The following is a 22,011-nucleotide window of genomic DNA, read 5'->3' on the forward strand; positions in this document are numbered from 1 at the left end:
AGCTGTGCATTTTCTTTTTCAGTCTCATCGTGGGCCAAAGATCTGATTATAAAAATCATGACCAGGGATGAGTTCTTTCATATATTTGACATCCGTGGCATTTCTAAGCCTCTTGTCTTTATGATTACATTTTTGTAGGTGATAGAATATGAAGAGGTTGATACATTATAAAGGCTTTGGCTAGTCTCTTCATTGCTTGAAGCTGGGTTACACGAAATGAAATTATTTTACAGGTTACCCCTACAGACAAACCGTTTTCTCCCATAGCTATTTTCTCTCAGCTACTTTGAAGAATAAAGAGATTAAAATCTTGACTTACACTCTGAAATAGAATAGCTGTCAGTTTATTTGCTGTATTTTATTCATAATTAGCTTTCAGAAGGCTGACTGACTAAAAATATTAAACAACAAAAGCATCACCGAGTGGGACATACTACTCTGGCTCTCAACTCATACAAGTATGCTCCCTCTACATCATTTACTTTTGTTTGATAAATTAAGACCTGCGTTACTTGTTTCTGTTATCATATTATCTTTACGTTTCCTTTTTTTCATTTCGCAAGATAGTAGTAGTGCAGTGCATATACGATATTTGGAATATTTTTTTGATTGGCTATGAAACTTTTCCTTTTAAAATAACACAACTAAGCAATTTGAACACAACTAAGCAATTTGGATGATATACACTGTTATTCTGGTATATATCGGTATATTCTGGTGTTACCCAGAATATCTCTCCAGAGGTTCCTGAAACAGGAAAATGTGGACTTCATCGCAATGAGTTCCTTGGTGAAACTGTACTCCAAATAAAACAGGCTCGCAAAAGGACACTTTCCACTTGCTATGTAGTCTCATGCAAAAGGAGTCCAGTAAAACACATATACAGGGAAACGAAATCATGTGTGACTAACATCTTAATAACTATAGCCTCAAGATCTTCGCAAGAGGATGAGCTGTCCTGGACCAAAAGGAAAGTTGGGCAGACTGATCTGTATCTGGACTGCCAGACATTTGACGCTGTACCACATACAAGGATGATTAAGCTGGATCACCAAGCATAATACAGAAAAAACTACTCCATTGGATTTATCTCAGTGGGAGGGAACAAAGTAAACATGTCTGAGGAAACTTTGCCAAGTGGGTTGATCGGCGGAGTGCAATATTATTCGGACCATAAATCTTCTTGATCTATTACCTGAAGGTATGAATATGTTTATAGATGATACAAAGGTTTTAAGGGAAGTGAAAGGCGAGGAGTATTGCATCAGTTTAAAAGACAAGCTAAACAGACTCTGAAGATGGTCTGAAACGTGGTTAATGAAATTCAGCCAGAGCAAATGTTGAGTAATGAGAATAGGACAAAGTTAATGACAGCCTCACTCAGGGCCCTTGAGAGGAATTTTATTGGGGTGCAAAGTTTCCTTTGGGTTCCTTTCCTTCTCACTTAGTCATTCTGTTTTTATTCACTATGGTTTTGTCATGAATTATAAGGCCAAAAAGGGTATGGAAGATGAGAGAGGAGTGGAATGGAGCACTATTGATTTTCTGCATTTTCTGAGATGCAAGAAAATTCACGGACCCAGGTACGATGTATCCCCTGCACACCACCCTCCTCTTATCCATCTCTCATAAGCCCTGGTCTCATGATTATTACCTAGCAGGAAATAAGTTTCAGGAATGTGCTGGTGGAAAAAGACTTGAGTAGACACTATCCCTAACCCTAACCTGTTGCCAGAGTGACATATTAAGAAAATAGTTAAGACAAACTGTCCACTGGCAAAAAACAGATAAGCATCTAGTATTTAGATAAGAATTTTAGATAAGGATATATTAACAAACTAATAATATCATACGTAAGGCCAAAACTAGAATTTTTCAGGTTTGTTCACTGCTCCTAAATAAGTACAAACAGCTTGTAAAGATGGTCCAGAAGTTGGCAAAATAAAAAGTACCAGAGTTAAGCTACTGGGAAAATTTGGTGCCTTTTAACTTACCCAACTTGAAGGAGAGAAGATTGAGGGATGACTTGATCACAACATGAAAGGTTTTTAAAAGAAATCAAAGAAATGGACAGTTGACAGTTCTTTGAGAGATGAAGGGATAGAGCAACCAGAGGACAACCTGAAACCCATAGGAAATTGTTTAGTGATGAGTATGCAGCCATATGCAACCTCACACAACAAAAGGATCACCTACTAAAATCTTATTTTGGCAAAAAAGTGCAACCTAAGACTGCTGGTCTAGACATACTGTTGTTTAAGCAAATAAAACTTCATAGGAGTGGGGAGGTTCCTTCCTTTGTATGGTGGTATGATCATGGCCCAAGCCACGGTATTTCATGATGAAGTAGGTCTAAAACCAAAGACCATTTGGACAAATATTCAAAGATAATTTCTGATGAAAATTTATTGCCAGAGCAGGTGTAAAACAATCAGAACAATACAGAGAGATAGGGGAAAAAAATATAAAATACTATCAATCAAGAAATATGTCCACAAAAATACAATCTCCCCTTGTCATACTTAACCCTGACAACACAACTCGCACAGCTCATTCTTCATAACTCCAGATTTTCCTGCAGTAAGCACTATGCACAAGCCCTGCTTTTGGCAAAATGGAAGGAATAATAGATAGCAGTAGTTGGTAGGAACATTTAGAAAGGAGCATTAGGTATAAACATTAGGTAGAAAGATTAGGAAGGAGAATTAGGAAGCAGTCGGTATGAACATAAGGGAGGAGCCTCTGCAAACAATGCACTTGACAGTGGCCTGTTAAGATGCAGCACTGGAGTTCACCAGTTATGGAGAGATTATTGCCGTGGCCACCCCTTCAGGGAGATCCAGTTGGGAACAGGTTTCCAAGACAGAGACAGATAGATAGATAAATGCAGTCTCCTAATTTCAGTTGCTTCCCAGTTTCTACAATACAATTCATCATAACACTTCACCAGGTAGTAGTATTACACTTTTTGGCTTCTATTGAGGACAAAATTTTTGAAAATATCATAAAAATTGGTAAATAATGCATGAAGCATTACAACCATGTTCAAACAGCAAGAAAAAGGTGCATGCTTTAGCAGTGCATGGCAAACAAAACAGTCAACTGTCATCTCATAACTAAGTTGGTTGTAATTTTGAGTGCTGGACTTAAGATTTTGGAAGTTTATAATTTTTAGAAGTTTAGGATGTTTAATCTTGGAGTGGATATATGTGTATTGGTATTGGTTTCTTATATGTTGGACAGACTCTGGCTCTCCTAAAAATGTTTTCCTTCGTTAAGAATAGAAAACAGACATCAGTTGTTCACAAAGGGAAAAAAATATAATTTTGCATGAATATATTCTTATATGTGATATCACTCATTGCTCAACTTTCTGAAGTGAGCAAGCCCCTTATTAATTGATTCTTCCATGGCTGTATAGTGGATTTTAGTATGATGGTTTCTACCCTTTACAGACGAAGGCCCATAATACTCAAAAGTAGATGGTGGTGCAAATTTTGGGTCTCTTCCTTCTCTGAGACAGTCTCCACTACTGTCATTTGTAGAGTGTTTATAATGACCTGAACACTGAGATGCACCTGTTTGATTGTACAACCTATCAGAGTGTACATTACATGATGATGATGAAAAATATTTCTGGTGTATATTTGAAGATGAAGACCCTTCATCAGTTTCACACTTGCTATATTTACATTTCTTGTTAGAGTCATACACGGATGGTGGTGCAAACTCACTATTCCTCTGCTTTCTTTGTCGGTCCACCCATTCCTCTTGTGACAGAACTGAAGTTACTCCTTCCTTTCCAATGTCCCATTCTCTTACACTGGACTTATTTGCTTTTATATTCATTTCTTTTAACCCTGAGTCACAAGATTTTTCCAAAATTTCTGGTGGAGCTGGTGACCCAATTGGATCATCATTACCCTCTTCATCATCTGAAGCAGGTGGAGTCTTAAGTCTATCATCATCTGTTTAAAATAATGAAAAAAGTATTAAAGCTGTGCATTATAAGTGAGTCTCAAAAGATTCACTGTGCAGTAAAACCTAGCCTCAAAAGAATCCAGTTTTATGCATATGATAAACAATAATAATACCATAATGTACTGTAACTCTTCCCAATGTAATATGCAATGCACATGAAGGTCAAAATTAACTGATCTCAATACAAATCCTGTTTCCTTCTAGTCAGCTTTATATTAGACATTTCAAACATCAAATCAAGAATATCTGCATGAAATCTAGTCAAAAGAACAACATTATATAACTATTTTATTTATTTTATTTATTTTGCTTTGTCGCTGTCTCCCGCGTTTGCGAGGTAGCGCAAGGAAACAGACGAAAGAAATGGCCCAACCCACCCCCATACACATGTATATACATACACATCCACACACGCCAATATACATACCTATACATCTCAATGTACACATATATATATATACACACACAGACACATATATATATACCCATGCACACAATTCACACTGTCTGCTTTTATTCATTCCCATCGCCACCTCGCCACACATGGAATACCATCCCCCTCCCCCCTCATGTGTGCGAGGTAGCGCTAGGAAAAGACAGCAAGGCCCCATTCATTCACACTCAGTCTCTAGCTGTCATGCAATAATGCCCGAAACCACAGCTCCCTATGAGTAATAATTACATATGATCAAAATACAAACACACCTCTCATGGGCAATCCCATTTTCAGTCTTTTCCTTTGCCGAACTTTTTCAAGGCGAAGCTGCAACATTTTTTGCTTCTTTGATGCAGCAGAAGCCTTTGCTGTTTCTGCTTGCTTTGTTTCAGCACGCAAGTCATTCAATAAGTCCATTTGTTCCTTTCTCTTCTTTTCATCCCTTGAGAATCTCATATAGCCAGCACCATGGGCTCGAGCCTCTGTTGGGATTGAAAGGTTGAACACTCAACAATGAATTATTCTATATCACCAAAAGCTATATATATATATATATATATATATATATATATATATATATATATATATATATATATATATATATAATATCTTAATACAGTATTTAAACAATGGAAAAAAAATGACAATGAATTATTCTACATCACCATAAGCTACATATATACACAATTTCTCATTAAAACAATATTTAAACAATAAAAAAAATGCACAAGGTTACCATCAAACAAAACATCCTGATAATGCAAGTCCTTCTTCAGGGTATTAAGCTCTTCCTCTCGCTCCCACTTTTGTCGTTGTATTTCTCGACGCATGTCTTCTGATAAAAGATCTGGACCAACAGATGTGTCATCCTGTTTCAAAGATATTTAGCACAATACTTTTGCATTAAATAATTTATAATGTCAGCAGTCTAAAAGATCTATGTTTATTGATTATCTAGATCTATGTTCATTAATTATCTATCTATTTATCTATCTATATCTCTGATGCCTCTTCTCCCTGGGAAATCCCTAAAGGGGGTGGCCATGACAAAAGAGTCTCCATAAATGTTGAACTCCAGTGCTGCTTCTTGACCTTTAGTGCCTCACCCTGAAGAGGCCACTGGCAGAGGGTAATTCTATCACACTATTTTCTGAGGCTCCTGCCTAATGTTCTTACCATCAACTTCTACCTAATATGTCTACCTAATGTTCCAATCTACTACTTCTACTTAATTCTCCCAGGTAATGTTCCTCCCTACTGCTTCTATCAACTTCTCCGATCATTTTACCAAAAAGGCAGGGCTAGCGCATAGCACTCATTGCAGGAAAATCTAGCGATGCTGTTTCCTGTGGGGCAGAGTGGTGCAAGAAATGGATGAAGGCAAGCAAATATGAATATGTACATGTGTATATATGTACATGTCTGTGCATATGTGTATACATTGATATGTATATGTATAAGTACATGCATCTTTGTATATATATATGTGTATATGAGTGGAGACTGACTACAGGATGGAAAAAGGTGAGAACAAAGGACGTAAGGGGAGTGGGGGAGGAATGGGATGTATTTAGGGAAGCAGTGATGGCTTGCGCAAAAGATGCTCGTGGCATGAGAAGCGTAGGAGATGGGCAGATTAGAAAGGGTAGTGAGTGGTGGGATGAAGAAGTAAGATTATTAGTGAAAGAGAAGAGAGAGGCATTTGGACGATTTTTGCTTGGAAATAATGCAAATGAGTGGGAGATGTATAAAAGAAAGAGGCAGGAGGTCAAGAGAAGGGTGCAAGAGGTGAAAAAGAGGGCAAATGAGAGTTAGGGTGAGAGAGTATCATCAAATTTTAGGGAGAATAAGATGTTTTGGAAGGAGGTAAATAAAGTGCGTAAGACAAGGGAACAAATGGGAACCTCAGTGAAGGGGGCAAGTGGGGAGGTGATAACAAGTAGTGGTGATGTGAGAAGGAGATGGAGTGAGTATTTTGAAGGTTTGTTGAATGTGTTTGATGACAAAGTGGCAGATATAGGGTGTTTTGGTCAAGGTGGTGTGCAAAGTGAGAGGGTTAGGGGAAATGATTTGGTAAACAGAGAAGAGGTAGTAAAAGCTTTGCGAAAGATGAAAGCCGGTAAGGCAGCGGGTTTGGATGGTATTGCAGTGGAATTTATTAAAAAAGGGGGTGACTGTATTGCTGACTGGTTGGTACGGTTATTTAATGTATGTATGACTCATGGTGAGGTGCCTGAGGATTGGCGGAATGCTTGCATAGTGCCATTGTACAAAGGCAAAGGGGATACAAATGAGTGCTCAAATTACAGAGGTATAAGTTTGTTGAGTATTCCTGGGAAATTATATGGGAGAGTATTGATTGAGAGGGTGAAGGCATGTACAGAGCATCAGATTGGGGAAGAGCAGTGTGGTTTCAGAAGTGGTAGAGGATGTGTGGATCAGGTGTTTGCTTTGAAGAATGTATCTGAGAAATAATTAGAAAAGCAAATGGATTTGTATGGAGCATTTATGGATCTGGAGAAGGCATATGATAGAGTTGATAGAGATGCTCTGAGGAAGGTATTAAGAACATATGGTGTGGGAGGCAAGTTGTTAGAGTCAGTGAAAAGTTTTTATCGAGGATGTAATGCATGTGTACGTGTAGGAAGAGAGGAAAGTGATTGGTTCTCAGTGAATGAAGGTTTGCGGCAGGGGTGTGTGATGTCTCTATGGTTGTTTAATTTGTTTATGGATGAGGCTGTTAGGGAGGTGAATGCAAGAGTTTTGGAAAGAGGGGCAAGTATGCAGTCTGTTGTGGATGAGAGAGCTTTGCTGATGATACAGCGCTGGAGGCTGATTCATGCGAGAAACTGCAGAAGCTGGTGACTGAGTTTGGTAAAGCGTGAGAAAGAAGAAAGCTGAGAGTAAATGTGAATAAGAGCAAGGTTATTAGGTACAGTAGGGTTGGGAGACAAGTCAACTGGGAGGTAAGTTTGAATGGAGAAAAACTGGAGGAAGTGAAGTGTTTTAGATATCTGTGAGTGGATTTGGCAGTGGATGGAACTATGGAAGCAGAAGTGAATCATAGGGTGGGGGAGGGGGCGAAAGTTCTGGGAGCGTTGAAGAATGTGTAGAAGTCGAGAACATTATCTTGGAAAACAAAAATGGGTATGTTTGAAGGAATGGTGGTTCCAACAATGTTATATGGTTGCGAGGCGTGGGCTATAGACAGAGTTGTGCGGAGGAGGGTGGATGTGCTGGAAATGAGATGTTTGAGGACAATATGTGGTGTGAGGTGGTTTGATCGAGTAAGTAATGTAAGGGTAAGAGAGATGTGTGGAAATAAAAAGAGTGTGGTTGTGAGAGCAGAAGAGGGTGTTTTGAAATGGTTTGGTCACATGGAGAGAATGAGTGAGGAAAGATTGACAAAGAGGATATATGTGTCAGAGGTGGAGGGAACGAGGAGAAGTGGGAGACCAAATTGGAGGTGGAAAGATGGAGTGAAAAAGATTTTGAGTGACTGGGGCCTGAACACGCAGGAGGGTGAAAGGCGTGCAAGGAATTGAATGAATTGGAACGATGTGGTATACCGGGGTCAACGTGCTGTCAATGGATTGAACCAGGGCATGTGAAGCGTCTGGGGTAAACCATGGAAAGTTCTGTGGGGCCTGGATGTGGAAAGGGAGCTGTGGTTTCGGTGCATTATTAAATGACAGCTAGAGACTGAATGTGAACGAAAGTGGCCTTTGTTGTCTTTTCCTAGCACTACCTCGCTTACATTTGGGGGGAGGGGGTGGTTATTTTCATGTGTGGCAGGGTCGCGATGGGAATGAATAAAGTCAAACAGTATGAATTATGTGCATGTGTATATATGTATATGTCTGTGTGTGTATATATAAGTATACATTGAGATATATAGGTATGTATATTTGTGTGTGTGGATGTGTATGTATATACGTGTGTATGTGGGTGGGTTGGGCCATTCTTTCGTCTGTTTCCTTGCGCTACCTCACTAACGCAGGAGACAGCGACAAAGCAAAATAAATAAAATATAAAATGAGTGGATTGGTTGTTCTTTGTCTGTTTCCTGGGGCCACCTCGCTGGTGCAGGGAACAGCAATCAATTATAATAAAAAATATATAATTATGAATAGAGTTTTGTGATTAACTGTTGTCAAGTGGTATGCGTGACATGGAGTGACTGTATTTTTGTTGACAGAATGCCAGCAGTGCACATGTGGGTGAAGCAGAAAGAAAAGCCAGCTAACTAGGTCAAAGTAATGCAACTTGGCAACCACATAGGTGCTAGCTCACTATGCAGCCATCACCATCTCTCTTTATATCATATTAGGTTTCTTTTTCTTTTCTTTCATACTATTCGCCATTTCCTGCCTCAGCGAGGTAGCATTAAGAACAGAGGACTAGGCCTCTGAGGGAATATCCTCACCCGGCCCCCTTCTCTGTTCCTTCCTTTGGAAAAAAAAAAATGAAAGGGGAAGATTTCCAGCCCCCCGCTCCCTTCCCTTTTAGTCGCCTTCTACGACACACAGGGAATACGTGGGAAGTATTCTTTCTCCCCTATCCCCTACATATATATATATTATTATTTATTTCATTTTGCTTTGTCGCTGTCTCCCGCGTTTCCGAGGTAGCGCAAGGAAACAGACGAAAGAAATGGCCCAACCCACCCCCATACACAATGTATATACATACACGTCCACACACGCAAATATACATACCTATACATCGCAATGTACACATATATATACACACACAGACACATAAATATATACCCATGCACACAGTTCACACTGTCTGCCTTTATTCATTCCCATCGCCACCTCGCCACACACACACACACACATATATATATATATATATGTATATACATATATATATATATATATATATATATATATATATATATATATATATATATATACATATATACATATATATATATTATTAGGTACAGTAGGGTTGAGGGTCAAGTCAATTGGGAGGTAAGTTTGAATGGAGAAAAACTGGAGGAAGTAAAGTGTTTTAGATATCTGGGAGTGGATCTGGCAGCGGATGGAACCATGGAAGCGGAAGTGGATCATAGGGTGGGGGAGGGGGCGAAAATCCTGGGAGCCTTGAAGAATGTGTGGAAGTCGAGAACATTATCTCGGAAAGCAAAAATGGGTATGTTTGAAGGAATAGTGGTTCCAACATTGTTGTATGGTTGCGAGGCGTGGGCTATGGATAGAGTTGTGCGCAGGAGGGTGGATGTGCTGGAAATGAGATGTTTGAGGACAATGTGTGGTGTGAGGTGGTTTGATCGAGTAAGTAACGTAAGGGTAAGAGAGATGTGTGGAAATAAAAAGAGCGTGGTTGAGAGAGCAGAAGAGGGTGTTTTGAAATGGTTTGGTCACATGGAGAGAATGAGTGAGGAAAGATTGACCAAGAGGATATATGTGTCGGAGGTGGAGGGAACGAGGAGAAGTGGGAGACCAAATTGGAGGTGGAAAGATGGAGTGAAAAAGATTTTGTGTGATCAGGGCCTGAACATGCAGGAGGGTGAAAGGAGGGCAAGGAATAGAGTGAACTGGATCGATGTGGTATACCAAGGTTGACGTGCTGTCAGTGGATTGAATCAGGGCATGTGAAGCATCTGGGGTAAACCATGGAAAGCTGTGTAGGTATGTATATTTGCGTGTGGACGTGTATGTATATACATGTGTATGGGGGTGGGTGGGGCCATTTCTTTCGTCTGTTTCCTTGCGCTACCTCGCAAACGCGGGAGACAGCAACAAAGCAAAAAAAAAAAAAAAAAATTATATATATATATATATATATATATATATATATATATATATATATATATATATATCTTTTCTTTTCTTTCAAACTATTCGCCATTTCCCGCGTTAGCGAGGTAGCGTTAAGAACAGAGAACTGGGCCTTTAAGGGAATATCCTCACCTGGCCCCCTTCTCTATTCCTTCTTTTGGAAAATTAAAAAAAAATAATGAGAGGGGAGGATTTCCAGCCCCCGCTCCCTCCCCTTTTAGTCGCCTTCTACGACACGCAGGGAATACGTGGGAAGTATTCTTTCTCCCCTATCCCCAGGGATACATACCTATATATATATATATATATATATATATATATATATATATATATATATATATATATATATATATAAAGTCAGGGGTTAGTGAGAGGACAAGAGCAAGGGAAGGAGTAGCAATACTCCTGAAACAGGAGTTGTGGGAGTATGTGATAGAGTGTAAGAAAGTAAATTCTCGATTAATATGGGTAAAACTGAAAGTTGATGGAGAGAGGTGGGTGATTATTGGTGCTTATGCACCTGGGCATGAGAAGAAAGATCAAGAGAGGCAAATGTTTTGGGAGCAGCTGAATGAGTGTGTTAGTGGTTTTGATGCACGAGACCGGGTTATAGTGATGGGTGATTTGAATGCAAAGGTGAGTAATGTGGCAATTGAGGGAATAATTGGTATACATGGGGTGTTCAGTGTTGTAAATGGAAATGGTGAAGAGCTTGTAGATTTATGTGCTGAAAAAGGACTGATGATTGGGAATACCTGGTTTAAAAAGCGAGATATACATAAGTATACTTATGTAAGTAGGAGAGATGGCCAGAGAGCGTTATTGGATTACGTGTTAATTGACAGGCGTGCGAAAGAGAGACTTTTGGATGTTAATGTGCTGAGAGGTGCAACTGGAGGGATGTCTGATCATTATCTTGTGGAGGCTAAGGTGAAGATTTGTATGGGTTTTCAGAAAAGAAGAGTGAATGTTGGGGTGAAGAGGGTGGTGAGAGTAAGTGAGCTTGAGAAGGAGACCTGTGTGAGGAAGTACCAGGAGAGACTGAGTACAGAATGGAAAAAGGTGAGAACAATGGAAGTAAGGGGAGTGGGGGAGGAATGGGATGTATTTAGGGAATCAGTGATGGATTGCGCAAAAGATGCTTGTGGCATGAGAAGAGTGGGAGGTGGGTTGATTAGAAAGGGTAGTGAGTGGTGGGATGAAGAAGTAAGAGTATTAGTGAAAGAGAAGAGAGAGGCATTTGGACAATTTTTGCAGGGAAAAAATGCAATTGAGTGGGAGGTGTATAAAAGAAAGAGACAGGAGGTCAAGAGAAAGGTGCAAGAGGTGAAAAAAAGGGCAAATGAGAGTTGGGGTGAGAGAGTATCATTAAATTTTAGGGAGAATAAAAAGATGTTCTGGAAGGAGGTAAATAAAGTGCGTAAGACAAGGGAGCAAATGGGAACTTCAGTGAAGGGCGCAAATGGGGAGGTGATAACAAGTAATGGTGATGTGAGAAGGAGATGGAGTGAGTATTTCGAAGGTTTGTTGAATGTGTTTGATGATAGAGTGGCAGATATAGGGTGTTTTGGTCGAGGTGGTGTGCAAAGTGAGAGGGTTAGGGAAAATGATTTGGTAAACAGAGAAGAGGTAGTGAAAGCTTTGCGGAAGATGAAAGCCGGCAAGGCAGCAGGTTTGGATGGTATTGCAGTGGAATTTATTAAAAAAGGGGGTGACTGTATTGTTGACTGGTTGGTAAGGTTATTTAATGTATGTATGACTCATGGTGAGGTGCCTGAGGATTGGCGGAATGCGTGCATAGTGCCATTGTACAAAGGCAAAGGGGATAAGAGTGAGTGCTCAAATTACAGAGGTATAAGTTTGTTGAGTATTCCTGGTAAATTATATGGGAGGGTATTGATTGAGAGGGTGAAGGCATGTACAGAGCATCAGATTGGGGAAGAGCAGTGTGGTTTCAGAAGTGGTAGAGGATGTGTGGATCAGGTGTTTGCTTTGAAGAACGTATGTGAGAAATACTTAGAAAAGCAAATGGATTTGTATGTAGCATTTATGGATCTGGAGAAGGCATATGATAGAGTTGATAGAGATGCTCTGTGGAAGGTATTAAGAATATATGGTGTGGGAGGAAAGTTGTTAGAAGCAGTGAAAAGTTTTTATCGAGGATGTAAGGCATGTGTACGTGTAGGAAGGGAGGAAAGTGATTGGTTCTCAGTGAATGTAGGTTTGCGGCAGGGGTGTGTGATGTCTCCATGGTTGTTTAATTTGTTTATGGATGGGGTTGTTAGGGAGGTAAATGCAAGAGTTTTGGAAAGAGGGACAAGTATGAAGTCTGTTGGGGATGAGAGAGCTTGGGAAGTGAGTCAGTTGTTGTTCGCTGATGACACAGCGCTGGTGGCTGATTCATGTGAGAAACTGCAGAAGCTGGTGACTGAGTTTGGTAAAGTGTGTGGAAGAAGAAAGTTAAGAGTAAATGTGAATAAGAGCAAGGTTATTAGGTACAGTAGAGTTGAGGGTCAAGTCAATTGGGAGGTGAGTTTGAATGGAGAAAAACTGGAGGAAGTGAAGTGTTTTAGATATCTGGGAGTGGATCTGGCAGCGGATGGAACCATGGAAGCGGAAGTGGATCATAGGGTGGGGGAGGGGGTGAAAATTCTGGGGGCCTTGAAGAATGTGTGGAAGTCGAGAACATTATCTCGGAAAGCAAAAATGGGTATGTTTGAAGGAATAGTGGTTCCAACAATGTTGTATGGTTGCGAGGCGTGGGCTATGGATAGAGTTGTGCGCAGGAGGATGGATGAGATGTTTGAGGACAATGTGTGGTGTGAGGTGGTTTGATCGAGTGAGTAACGTAAGGGTAAGAGAGATGTGTGGAAATAAAAAGAGCGTGGTTGAGAGAGCAGAAGAGGGTGTTTTGAAGTGGTTTGGGCACATGGAGAGGATGAGTGAGGAAAGATTGACCAAGAGGATATATGTGTCGGAGGTGGAGGGAACAAGGAGAAGAGGGAGACCAAATTGGAGGTGGAAAGATGGACTGAAAAAGATTTTGTGTGATCGGGGCCTGAACATGCAGGAGGGTGAAAGGAGGGCAAGGAATAGAGTGAATTGGAGCGATGTGGTATACCGGGGCTGACGTGCTGTCAGTGGATTGAATCAAGACATGTGAAGCGTCTGGGGTAAACCATGGAAAGCTGTGTAGGTATGTATATTTGCATGTGTGGACGTATGTATATACATGTGTATGGGGGGGGGTTGGGCCATTTCTTTCGTCTGTTTCCTTGCGCTACCTCGCAAACGCGGGAGACAGCGGCAAAGTATAAAAAAAAAAAAAAAAAAATATATATATATATATATATATATATATATATATATATATATATATATTTATATATACACACTTTTTTCCTCCTTCACACCATTCGCCACCTCCCGCATTAGCGAGGTAGCGCCAAGAACAGAGGACTGAGGCTCCGAGGGAACATCCTCACCTGGTCCCCCACTCCGTTCCTTCCTTTGGAAAATTAACCACTACCTACCACTGATTACTGTCTACATACCAACTACCTATATATCATCATATGTACAAAATAATGTAATAATAATGACAATTTCCTGGAAATCTTATTAGAGATATCACTATGAAGATAGAAGAGCTCTGAACCTAAGGAATTTACTGAGACTAGAGAGGATAAGCTAAGGATACACACTTGAAACTCAAGTCATATCTACATTTTGCTTTACATAAATTGGACAGAAAGTCAAAAAACATTTTTTTTTTTCGCTTTGTCGCTGTCTCCCGCGTTTGCGAGGTAGTGCAAGGAAACAGACGAAAGAAATGGCCCAACCCACCCCCATACACATGCCTTGGTTCAATCCACTGACAGCACGTCAACCCCGGTATACCACATCGCTCCAATTCACTCTATTCTTTGCCCTCCTTTCACCCTCCTGCATGTTCAGGCCCCGATCACACAAAATCTTTTTCACTCCATCTTTCCACCTCCAATTTGGTCTCCCTCTTCTCCTCGTTCCCTCCACCTCCGACACATATATCCTCTTGGTCAATCTTTCCTCACTCATTCTCTCCATGTGACCAAACCATTTCAAAACACCCTCTTCTGCTCTCTCAACCACGCTCTTTTTATTTCCACACATCTCTCTTACCCTTACGTTACTTACTCGATCAAACCACCTCACACCACACATTGTCCTCAAACATCTCATTTCCAGCACATCGATCCTCCTGTGCACAACTCTATCCATAGTCCACACCTCGCAACCATACAACATTGTTGGAACCACTATTCCTTCAAACATACCCATTTTTGCTTTCCGAGATAATGTTCTCGACTTCCACACATTCTTCAAGGCTCCCAGAATTTTCACCCCCTCCCCCACCCTATGATCCACTTCCGCTTCCATGGTTCCATCCGCTGCCAGATCCACTCCCAGATATCTAAAACACTTCACTTCCTCCAGTTTTTCTCCATTCAAACTCACCTCCCAATTGAATTGACCCTCAACCCTACTGTACCTAATAACCTTGCTCTTATTCACATTTACTCTTTACTTTCTTCTTTCACACACTTTACCAAACTCAGTCACCAGCTTCTGCAGTTTCTCACATGAATCAGCCACCAGCGCTGTATCATCAGCGAACAACAACTGACTCACTTCCCAAGCTCTCTCATCCACAACAGACTTCATACTTGCCCCTCTTTCCAAAACTCTTGCATTCACCTCCCTAACAACCCCATCCATAAACAAATTAAACAACCATGGAGACATCACACACCCCTGCCGCAAACCTACATTCACTGAGAACCAATCACTTTCCTCTCTTCCTACACGTACACATGCCTTACCTCCTCGATAAAAACTTTTCACTGCTTCTAACAACTTGCCTCCCACATCATATATTCTTAATACCTTCCACAGAGCATCTCTATCAACTCTATCATATGCCTTCTCCAGATCCATAAATGCTACATACAAATCCATTTGCTTTTCTAAGTATTTCTCACATACATTCTTCAAAGCAAACACCTGATCCACACATCCTCTACCACTTCTGAAACCACACTGCTCTTCCCCAATCTGATGCTCTGTACATGCCTTCACCCTCTCAATCAATACCTTCCCATATAAAAAAAAACATAGAACAGTAATAGAATAGAAGTCTACTGAATATACCTAGTAAAATGTAATAGAGATGGTGTCTGAAAAGGGAGTGACATGCACAGAACAGCCAGCTGAGGATAAGTATTGTAGTTTCAAGAGAGGTAGAAGGTTTGTGGACTAGGTGGGCATCTGACCTGAAGAATGTAAGTGAGACATTATTGGAGAAAGGAAGCCATCTGCATATGGCTCTTACATATCTGGAGAAAGCGTATGAGAAGAATGATAAGAGATGCTTGATGAAAGAGGCTTTGGATATGTGGGATATTTATAGTTACTACATGTAGAGAGGGGTCCTTACCAAGAAAAAATGGCACAAATAAGAGTCAGAAGGAGGGTCAGGGATTCCTGATGAAGGTGGGACTGCAAAGAGGATGTTGATTCCACCATGGCTGTTTAATTTGTGTACTAACAGTTTGACTTTGGAAGCAAATGTGAGGAGCTTGGGGCAAAGAGCATAACTGCAATTTGCTACAGATAAGGGTGCAAGGGTTATACATCAGGTGTGGTTTGTGGATGACAGCTCTAGTGGCAGACTACAAATATGAACTTCAAAGGTGATTGACAGAGCCTGGAAGAGTGTAAGAGAAAAATGCTGAAACCAAATGAAAATAAGAGTAAGGTAATGAGGCTCAGCATAGGAGAAAGATAGGATGGTCTGAAGTTGAGTTTAAAAGAGGAGGACCTGGAGGGACTGGAGTGCTTTAGGTACCTGGGAATGGATACAGCAGCTGAAGAAATTAAGGATGACAAAGTGAATCATAAAGAGGATAAGGGGGGGTTAAAATCCAAAGAGCATAAAAAAGCACTTGGATGAAAAATTTTGTGTAAAGACAAACATGGGTAGTTTTGTGTGAACAGTAGTCCAGGGAATACTGCGTAGAAAAGTCTTGGAAAGGAGTAGGGTGGATGTATGAGAAAGGAAATGCCCATGGACAATCTGTAGTGTGAGTTGGGCAAATGTGTGGGAAGTAACAACGTCTGAGGCTACAAAAGGGGTAAATGGTTAAGAAAAAAGTTGGTAAATATCATGAGGAACTTGGATGGCGAAGAGGGAATCTCTAATGAACTAAGTATCTACATAAATCAAAATTACATACATCAACATACATAAAGTCATTCATCAAAAAAGCTTAAATAGAATGAAAATGCAACTCCTTAAAAAAAAAAGTCAAAAATACATATATATAATGCAGATATCAATTCATCATAAGTATCATTTCCCTTCATGGAAAGATAGCCTCAATAAATTTTCCTGTTAACCACAATACATATGAAATAAAAAGAAAGTTATCAGAATTTCTTGGAATATCTAAAATAATATATTCCAATTTGCTATGCTTAATATCATGAATCTAATTCTGTAACATCTCAAAAGAATATGGAAAAGAAAATCATCCAATATATGTAACTGACTTGATTTATGTCCTTGGCAAGTTCCCGGTCTTGTTCTAACATCGCTGGCAAATCTTTCTTCATACATTCTCGAGTTCTGCCAAACGCATCCGTGTATTCCACCCTGGGAAACACAAACGGTTATCTATAGTGAAAAGGAGACCAATAACAAGCATTACTCTCATCTTTACCTATCACCAGGTATAATGCAGTTTATACAAATACCTCTATCTATCTCTGACAACTGTTTCCAACTGGAACTCCCTCAAGAAGGTAGCCATGGCAAAAGAATCTCCATAGGTAATGCACTCTACTGCAGCTTCTTGTCCTTTACTGCCTCACCCTTATCAGGCCAGTGGCAGAGGCCAACTCTAGCATGGTGTCTGCAGAGGTTCCTACCTAATGTTCCTTCTGACTACTTCTACCTTATGTTCCTACCTACTACTTCCACCTAATGTTTCTACCTAAAAATTCCTACCCAAAGGTTCTAACCTAGATTAGACAGTATACATCTACACAACTATGCATACAAGTCTGAACAATACAGGTCTCCTGCATCTCCTACTATGGCATTTACCAAACAAATAAACTTTTTTTTATAAGTTGTTAACATGGCACATTCCCCTCAACTTTGTAAGTTTCCTTCAAAATATCAAATACTATCTATCTACCTATCTATCTATCTATATCTCTGGCACCTGTTCCAATTGTAACTCCCTCAAATATGAGGCTGACATACAAAAATCAACACTTTTTCCTTTATTTAAGAAAGTGACACAAGCGATGATATGAGGCATTCACCATGACAGTGACGTTTGCTATAGGCCTAAAAATCTATTTCTTATGATAACACAATCTTCTGGCCTTCCTCTATCTGTTGACAATGCACTTATATGGCTGGCCATCACTACTGTTATGGAACTTCAATTGCTTTATAGCAGGTGACTCATTATGCACTCAACTTGAAATTGCAGAAAATGGGAGCAGGGCAACACAAAACCTATCAGAGGCAGAAATCAATAAGCATCACATTAATGGTCTCATGAGTTTCAGCCAATGAGCATCAAACCAAGCCTCCCAGGACATTCTTACATCCAGAGCTTGTTACTCAAATGTGCTGTCTTGATACTGGCTATTTTTGCTAATAATTTTCCAATACTGGTTTGCAAGATGAATTCATATGATAGCAAAATGTAGCCTAGTTTATCAAGCTAAAATTGGAAGAGAAAGAGGAATGAAGAGCAGTGATAAATGTGTTTTTTTTTTTTTTTTTTTTTATACTTTGTCGCTGTCTCCCGCGTTTGCGAGGTAGCGCAAGGAAACAGACGAAAGAAATGGCCCAACCCCCCCCCATACACATGTATATGCATACGTCCACACATGCAAATATACATACCTACACAGCTTTCCATGGTTTACCCCAGACGCTTCACATGCCTTGATTCAATCCACTGACAGCACGCCAGCCCCGATATACCACATCGCTCCAATTCACTCTATTCCTTGCCCTCCTTTCACCCTCCTGCATGTTCAGGCCCCGATCACACAAAATCTTTTTCACTCCATCTTTCCACCTCCAATTTGGTCTCCAACTTCTCCTCGTTCCCTCCACGTTCTCCTCGTTCTTATATTTATTTATCATACCTTGTCACTGTCTCCCGCGTTAGCGAGGTAGCACAAGGAAACAGATGAAAGAATGGCCCAACCCACCCACATACACGTGTATACACAAACGCACATATACATACCTATACATTTCAATGTATATATATATATATATATATATATATATATATATATATATATATATATATATATATATATATACATATAATGTATATATATATATATATATATATATATATATATATATATATATATATATATATATATACACATGTATTTACATACGTCCACACACGCAAATATACATACCTACACAGCTTTCGATGGTTTACCCCAGACGCTTCACATGCCCTGATTCAATACACTGACAGCACGTCAACCCCGGTATACCACATCGTTCCAATTCACTCTATTCCTTGCCCTCCTTTCACCCTCCTGCATGTTCAGGCCCCGATCACACAAAATCTTTTTCACTCCATCTTTCCACCTCCAATTTGGTCTCCAACTTCTCCTCGTTCCCTCCACCTCCGACACATATATCCTCTTGGTCAATCTTTCCTCACTCATTCTCTCCATGTGCCCAAACCATTTCAAAACACCCTCTTCTGCTCTCTCAACAACGCTCTTTTTATTTCCACACATCTCTCTTACCCTTACGTTACTTACTCGATCAAACCACCTCACACCACACATTGTCCTCAAACATCTCATTTCCAGCACATCCACCCTCCTGCGCACAACTCTATCCATAGCCCATGCCTCGCAACCATACAACATTGTTGGAACCACTATTCCTTCAAACATACCCATTTTTGCTTTCTGAGATAATGTTCTCGACTTCCACATATTCTTCAAGGCTCCCAGGATTTTCGCCCCCTCCCCCACCCTATGATCCACTTCCGCTTCCATGGTTCCATCCGCTGCCAGATCCACTCCCAGATATCTAAAACACTTTATTTCCTCCAGTTTTTCTCCATTCAAACTTACCTCCCAATTGACTTGACTCTCAACCCTACTGTACCTAATAACCTTGCTCTTATTCACATTTACTCTTAACTTTCTTCTTTCACACACTTTACCAAACTCAGTCACCAGCTTCTGCAGTTTCTCACATGAATCAGCCACCAGCGCTGTATCATCAGCGAACAACAACTGACTCACTTCCCAAACTCTCTCATCCACAACAGACTGCATACTTGCCCCTCTTTCTAAAACTCTTGCATTCACCTCCCTAACAACCCCATCCATAAACAAATTAAACAACCATGGAGACATCACACACCCCTGCCGCAAACCTACATTCACTGAGAACCAATCACTTTCCTCTCTTCCTACACGTACACATGCCTTACATCCTCAATAAAAACTTTTCACTGCTTCTAACAACTTGCCTCCCACATCATATATTCTTAAAACCTTCCACAGAGCATCTCTATCAACTCTATCATATGCCTTCTCCAGATCCATAAATGCTACATACAAATCCATTTGTTTTTCTAAGTATTTCTCGCATACATTCTTCAAAGCAAACACCTGATCCACACATCCTCTACCACTTCTGAAACCACACTGCTCTTCCCCAATCTGATGCTCTGTACATGCCTTCACCCTCTCAATCAATACCCTCCCATATAATTTACCAGGAATACTCAACAAACTTATACCTCTGTAATTTGAGCACTCACTCTTATCCCCTTTGCCTTTGTACAATGGCACTATGCAAGCATTCCGCCAATCCTCAGGCACCTCACCATGAATCATACATACATTAAATAACCTTACCAACCAGTCAACAATACAGTCACCCCCTTTTTTAATAAATTCCACTGCAATACCATCCAAACCTGCTGCTTTGCCGGCTTTCATCTTCCGTAAAGCTTTTACTACCTCTTCTCTATTTACCAAATCATTTTCCCTAACCCTCTCACTTTCCACACCACCTTGACCAAGACACCCCACATCTGCCACTCTATCATCAAACACATTCAACAAACCTTCAAAATACTCACTCCATCTCCTTCTCACATCAACACTACTTGTTATCACCTCCCCATTTGCGCCCTTCACTGAAGTTCCCATTTGCTCCCTTGTCTTACGCACTTTATTTACCTCCTTCCAAACCATCTTTTGATTCTCCCTAAAATTCAATGAAACTCTCTCACCCTAACTCTCATTTGCCCTCTTTTTCACCTCTTGCACCTTTCTCTTGACCTCCTGCCTCTTTCTTTTATACATCTCTTAGTCATTTGCACTATTTCCCAGCAAAACTCATCCAAATGCCTCTCTCTTCTCTTTCACTAATAATCTTACTTCTTCACCCCACCACTCACTACCCTTTCTAATCTGCCCACCTCCTATGCTTCTCATGCCACAATCATCTCTTGTGCAAGCCATCACTGCTTCCCTAAATACATCCCATTCCTCCCCCACTCCCCTTACGTCCTTTGCTCTCACCTATTTCCATTCTGCACTCAGTCTCTCCTGGTACTTCCTCACACAAGTCTTATAATTATCATCATAATTGTGAGCATAAACATGCATAATACTTGGAACACATTATCCCTTCTTTATCATTCCTATAATCCACATTAAACAATCTTAAAAAAAGAGACCAAATTTATCCAAATCAAGCAATCTTTTCAATGTTATGACTATATACTTTCTTAAAACTTTGATGCCCATTTTCCAAATCCAGCCTTGGTACATTCCTCGCAGTCATTCTTAATGCCTAATACAGAAGCCATAAAACTGTATAACAAAGCCATTCTCTATCATTCAAGAACGACTTAATAGATTCTACACAGCACTTAGCATAAATGGATTCTCTGGTAGGTGGACCCCACAGAGCCCCATGTATTTTCCTTTTAAATTCCATTAAGGGCTAGGACAGAATGCTGGCACAAGATCAAAGATCTCCAGAACTTCCAAGAGCCTACAATCCTCTTAAAATTTCTTATTCCTTATCCTTTTTTTATTCTTAGCTCCATATGCAAAAACCAACGTTCAGGGATTAAATCAAATGAAACCCTTGGCACATGATCAAGTAACCCCAGATCTTCCAAATGCCAACAATTCTCTTTCATTTACATATTCCTTATCCTTTTTCATCTTTCAGGCTCCATATGCAAAACCTTGTATTCAACAAAGACCTTTAAATAACCCTGTTGTATATATTTCACATAGATGAGAAATCATTGATGATAAGAGTGGGTACTTAATGCCACATCTTCCTTTGAGTAAGCAGCAAGCATTCTGCTGTAACCAGATCTGTTACCAGAGTGCCTACCACCACATACATACCCAAGGGAATGATACTACATTTAAGTCTGACTCCTAACCATATCCAGGCCCTACAAACCTTTCCATGTTTCATATGTCCTGGTTCAGCCCATGGATAACACATCACACCCTGTACACCAAATTGCTCTGATTCACTCATTCTTCATACATTCTAATGCCACTTCTATTTCTTTCCATTTACAGAAAAGATTATTCCTTTATTTCATACATTATAAATATGAAAAAAACATTCCCTTCTCATTATCTGATATATCTTTACAGACCACTATATTCTAGTCTTCAAAATCC

At 40.1% G+C, this 22,011-nt stretch overlaps 1 protein-coding gene across 1 annotated transcript in view; it reads right to left on the minus strand.

The window, feature by feature from the left end:
* Positions 1-2,391: 2,391 nt before the first annotated feature.
* Positions 2,392-22,011, minus strand: part of LOC139762323 (coiled-coil domain-containing protein 174) — a 33,453-nt gene continuing 13,833 nt past the window's right edge. Inside the window, exons 6-9 of the mRNA XM_071686971.1 lie at positions 16,819-16,921; positions 5,154-5,286; positions 4,687-4,899; positions 2,392-3,968 (exon numbers count right to left, since the gene is read on the minus strand). Coding sequence (XP_071543072.1) covers positions 3,355-3,968; positions 4,687-4,899; positions 5,154-5,286; positions 16,819-16,921 — 1,063 coding nt within the window. The 3' untranslated portion in view covers positions 2,392-3,354. The remainder of the gene's footprint in view (positions 3,969-4,686; positions 4,900-5,153; positions 5,287-16,818; positions 16,922-22,011) is intronic.

This window comes from Panulirus ornatus, chromosome 43 (assembly GCF_036320965.1).
Source record: "Panulirus ornatus isolate Po-2019 chromosome 43, ASM3632096v1, whole genome shotgun sequence".
Taxonomy (NCBI): Eukaryota; Metazoa; Arthropoda; class Malacostraca; order Decapoda; family Palinuridae; genus Panulirus; species Panulirus ornatus.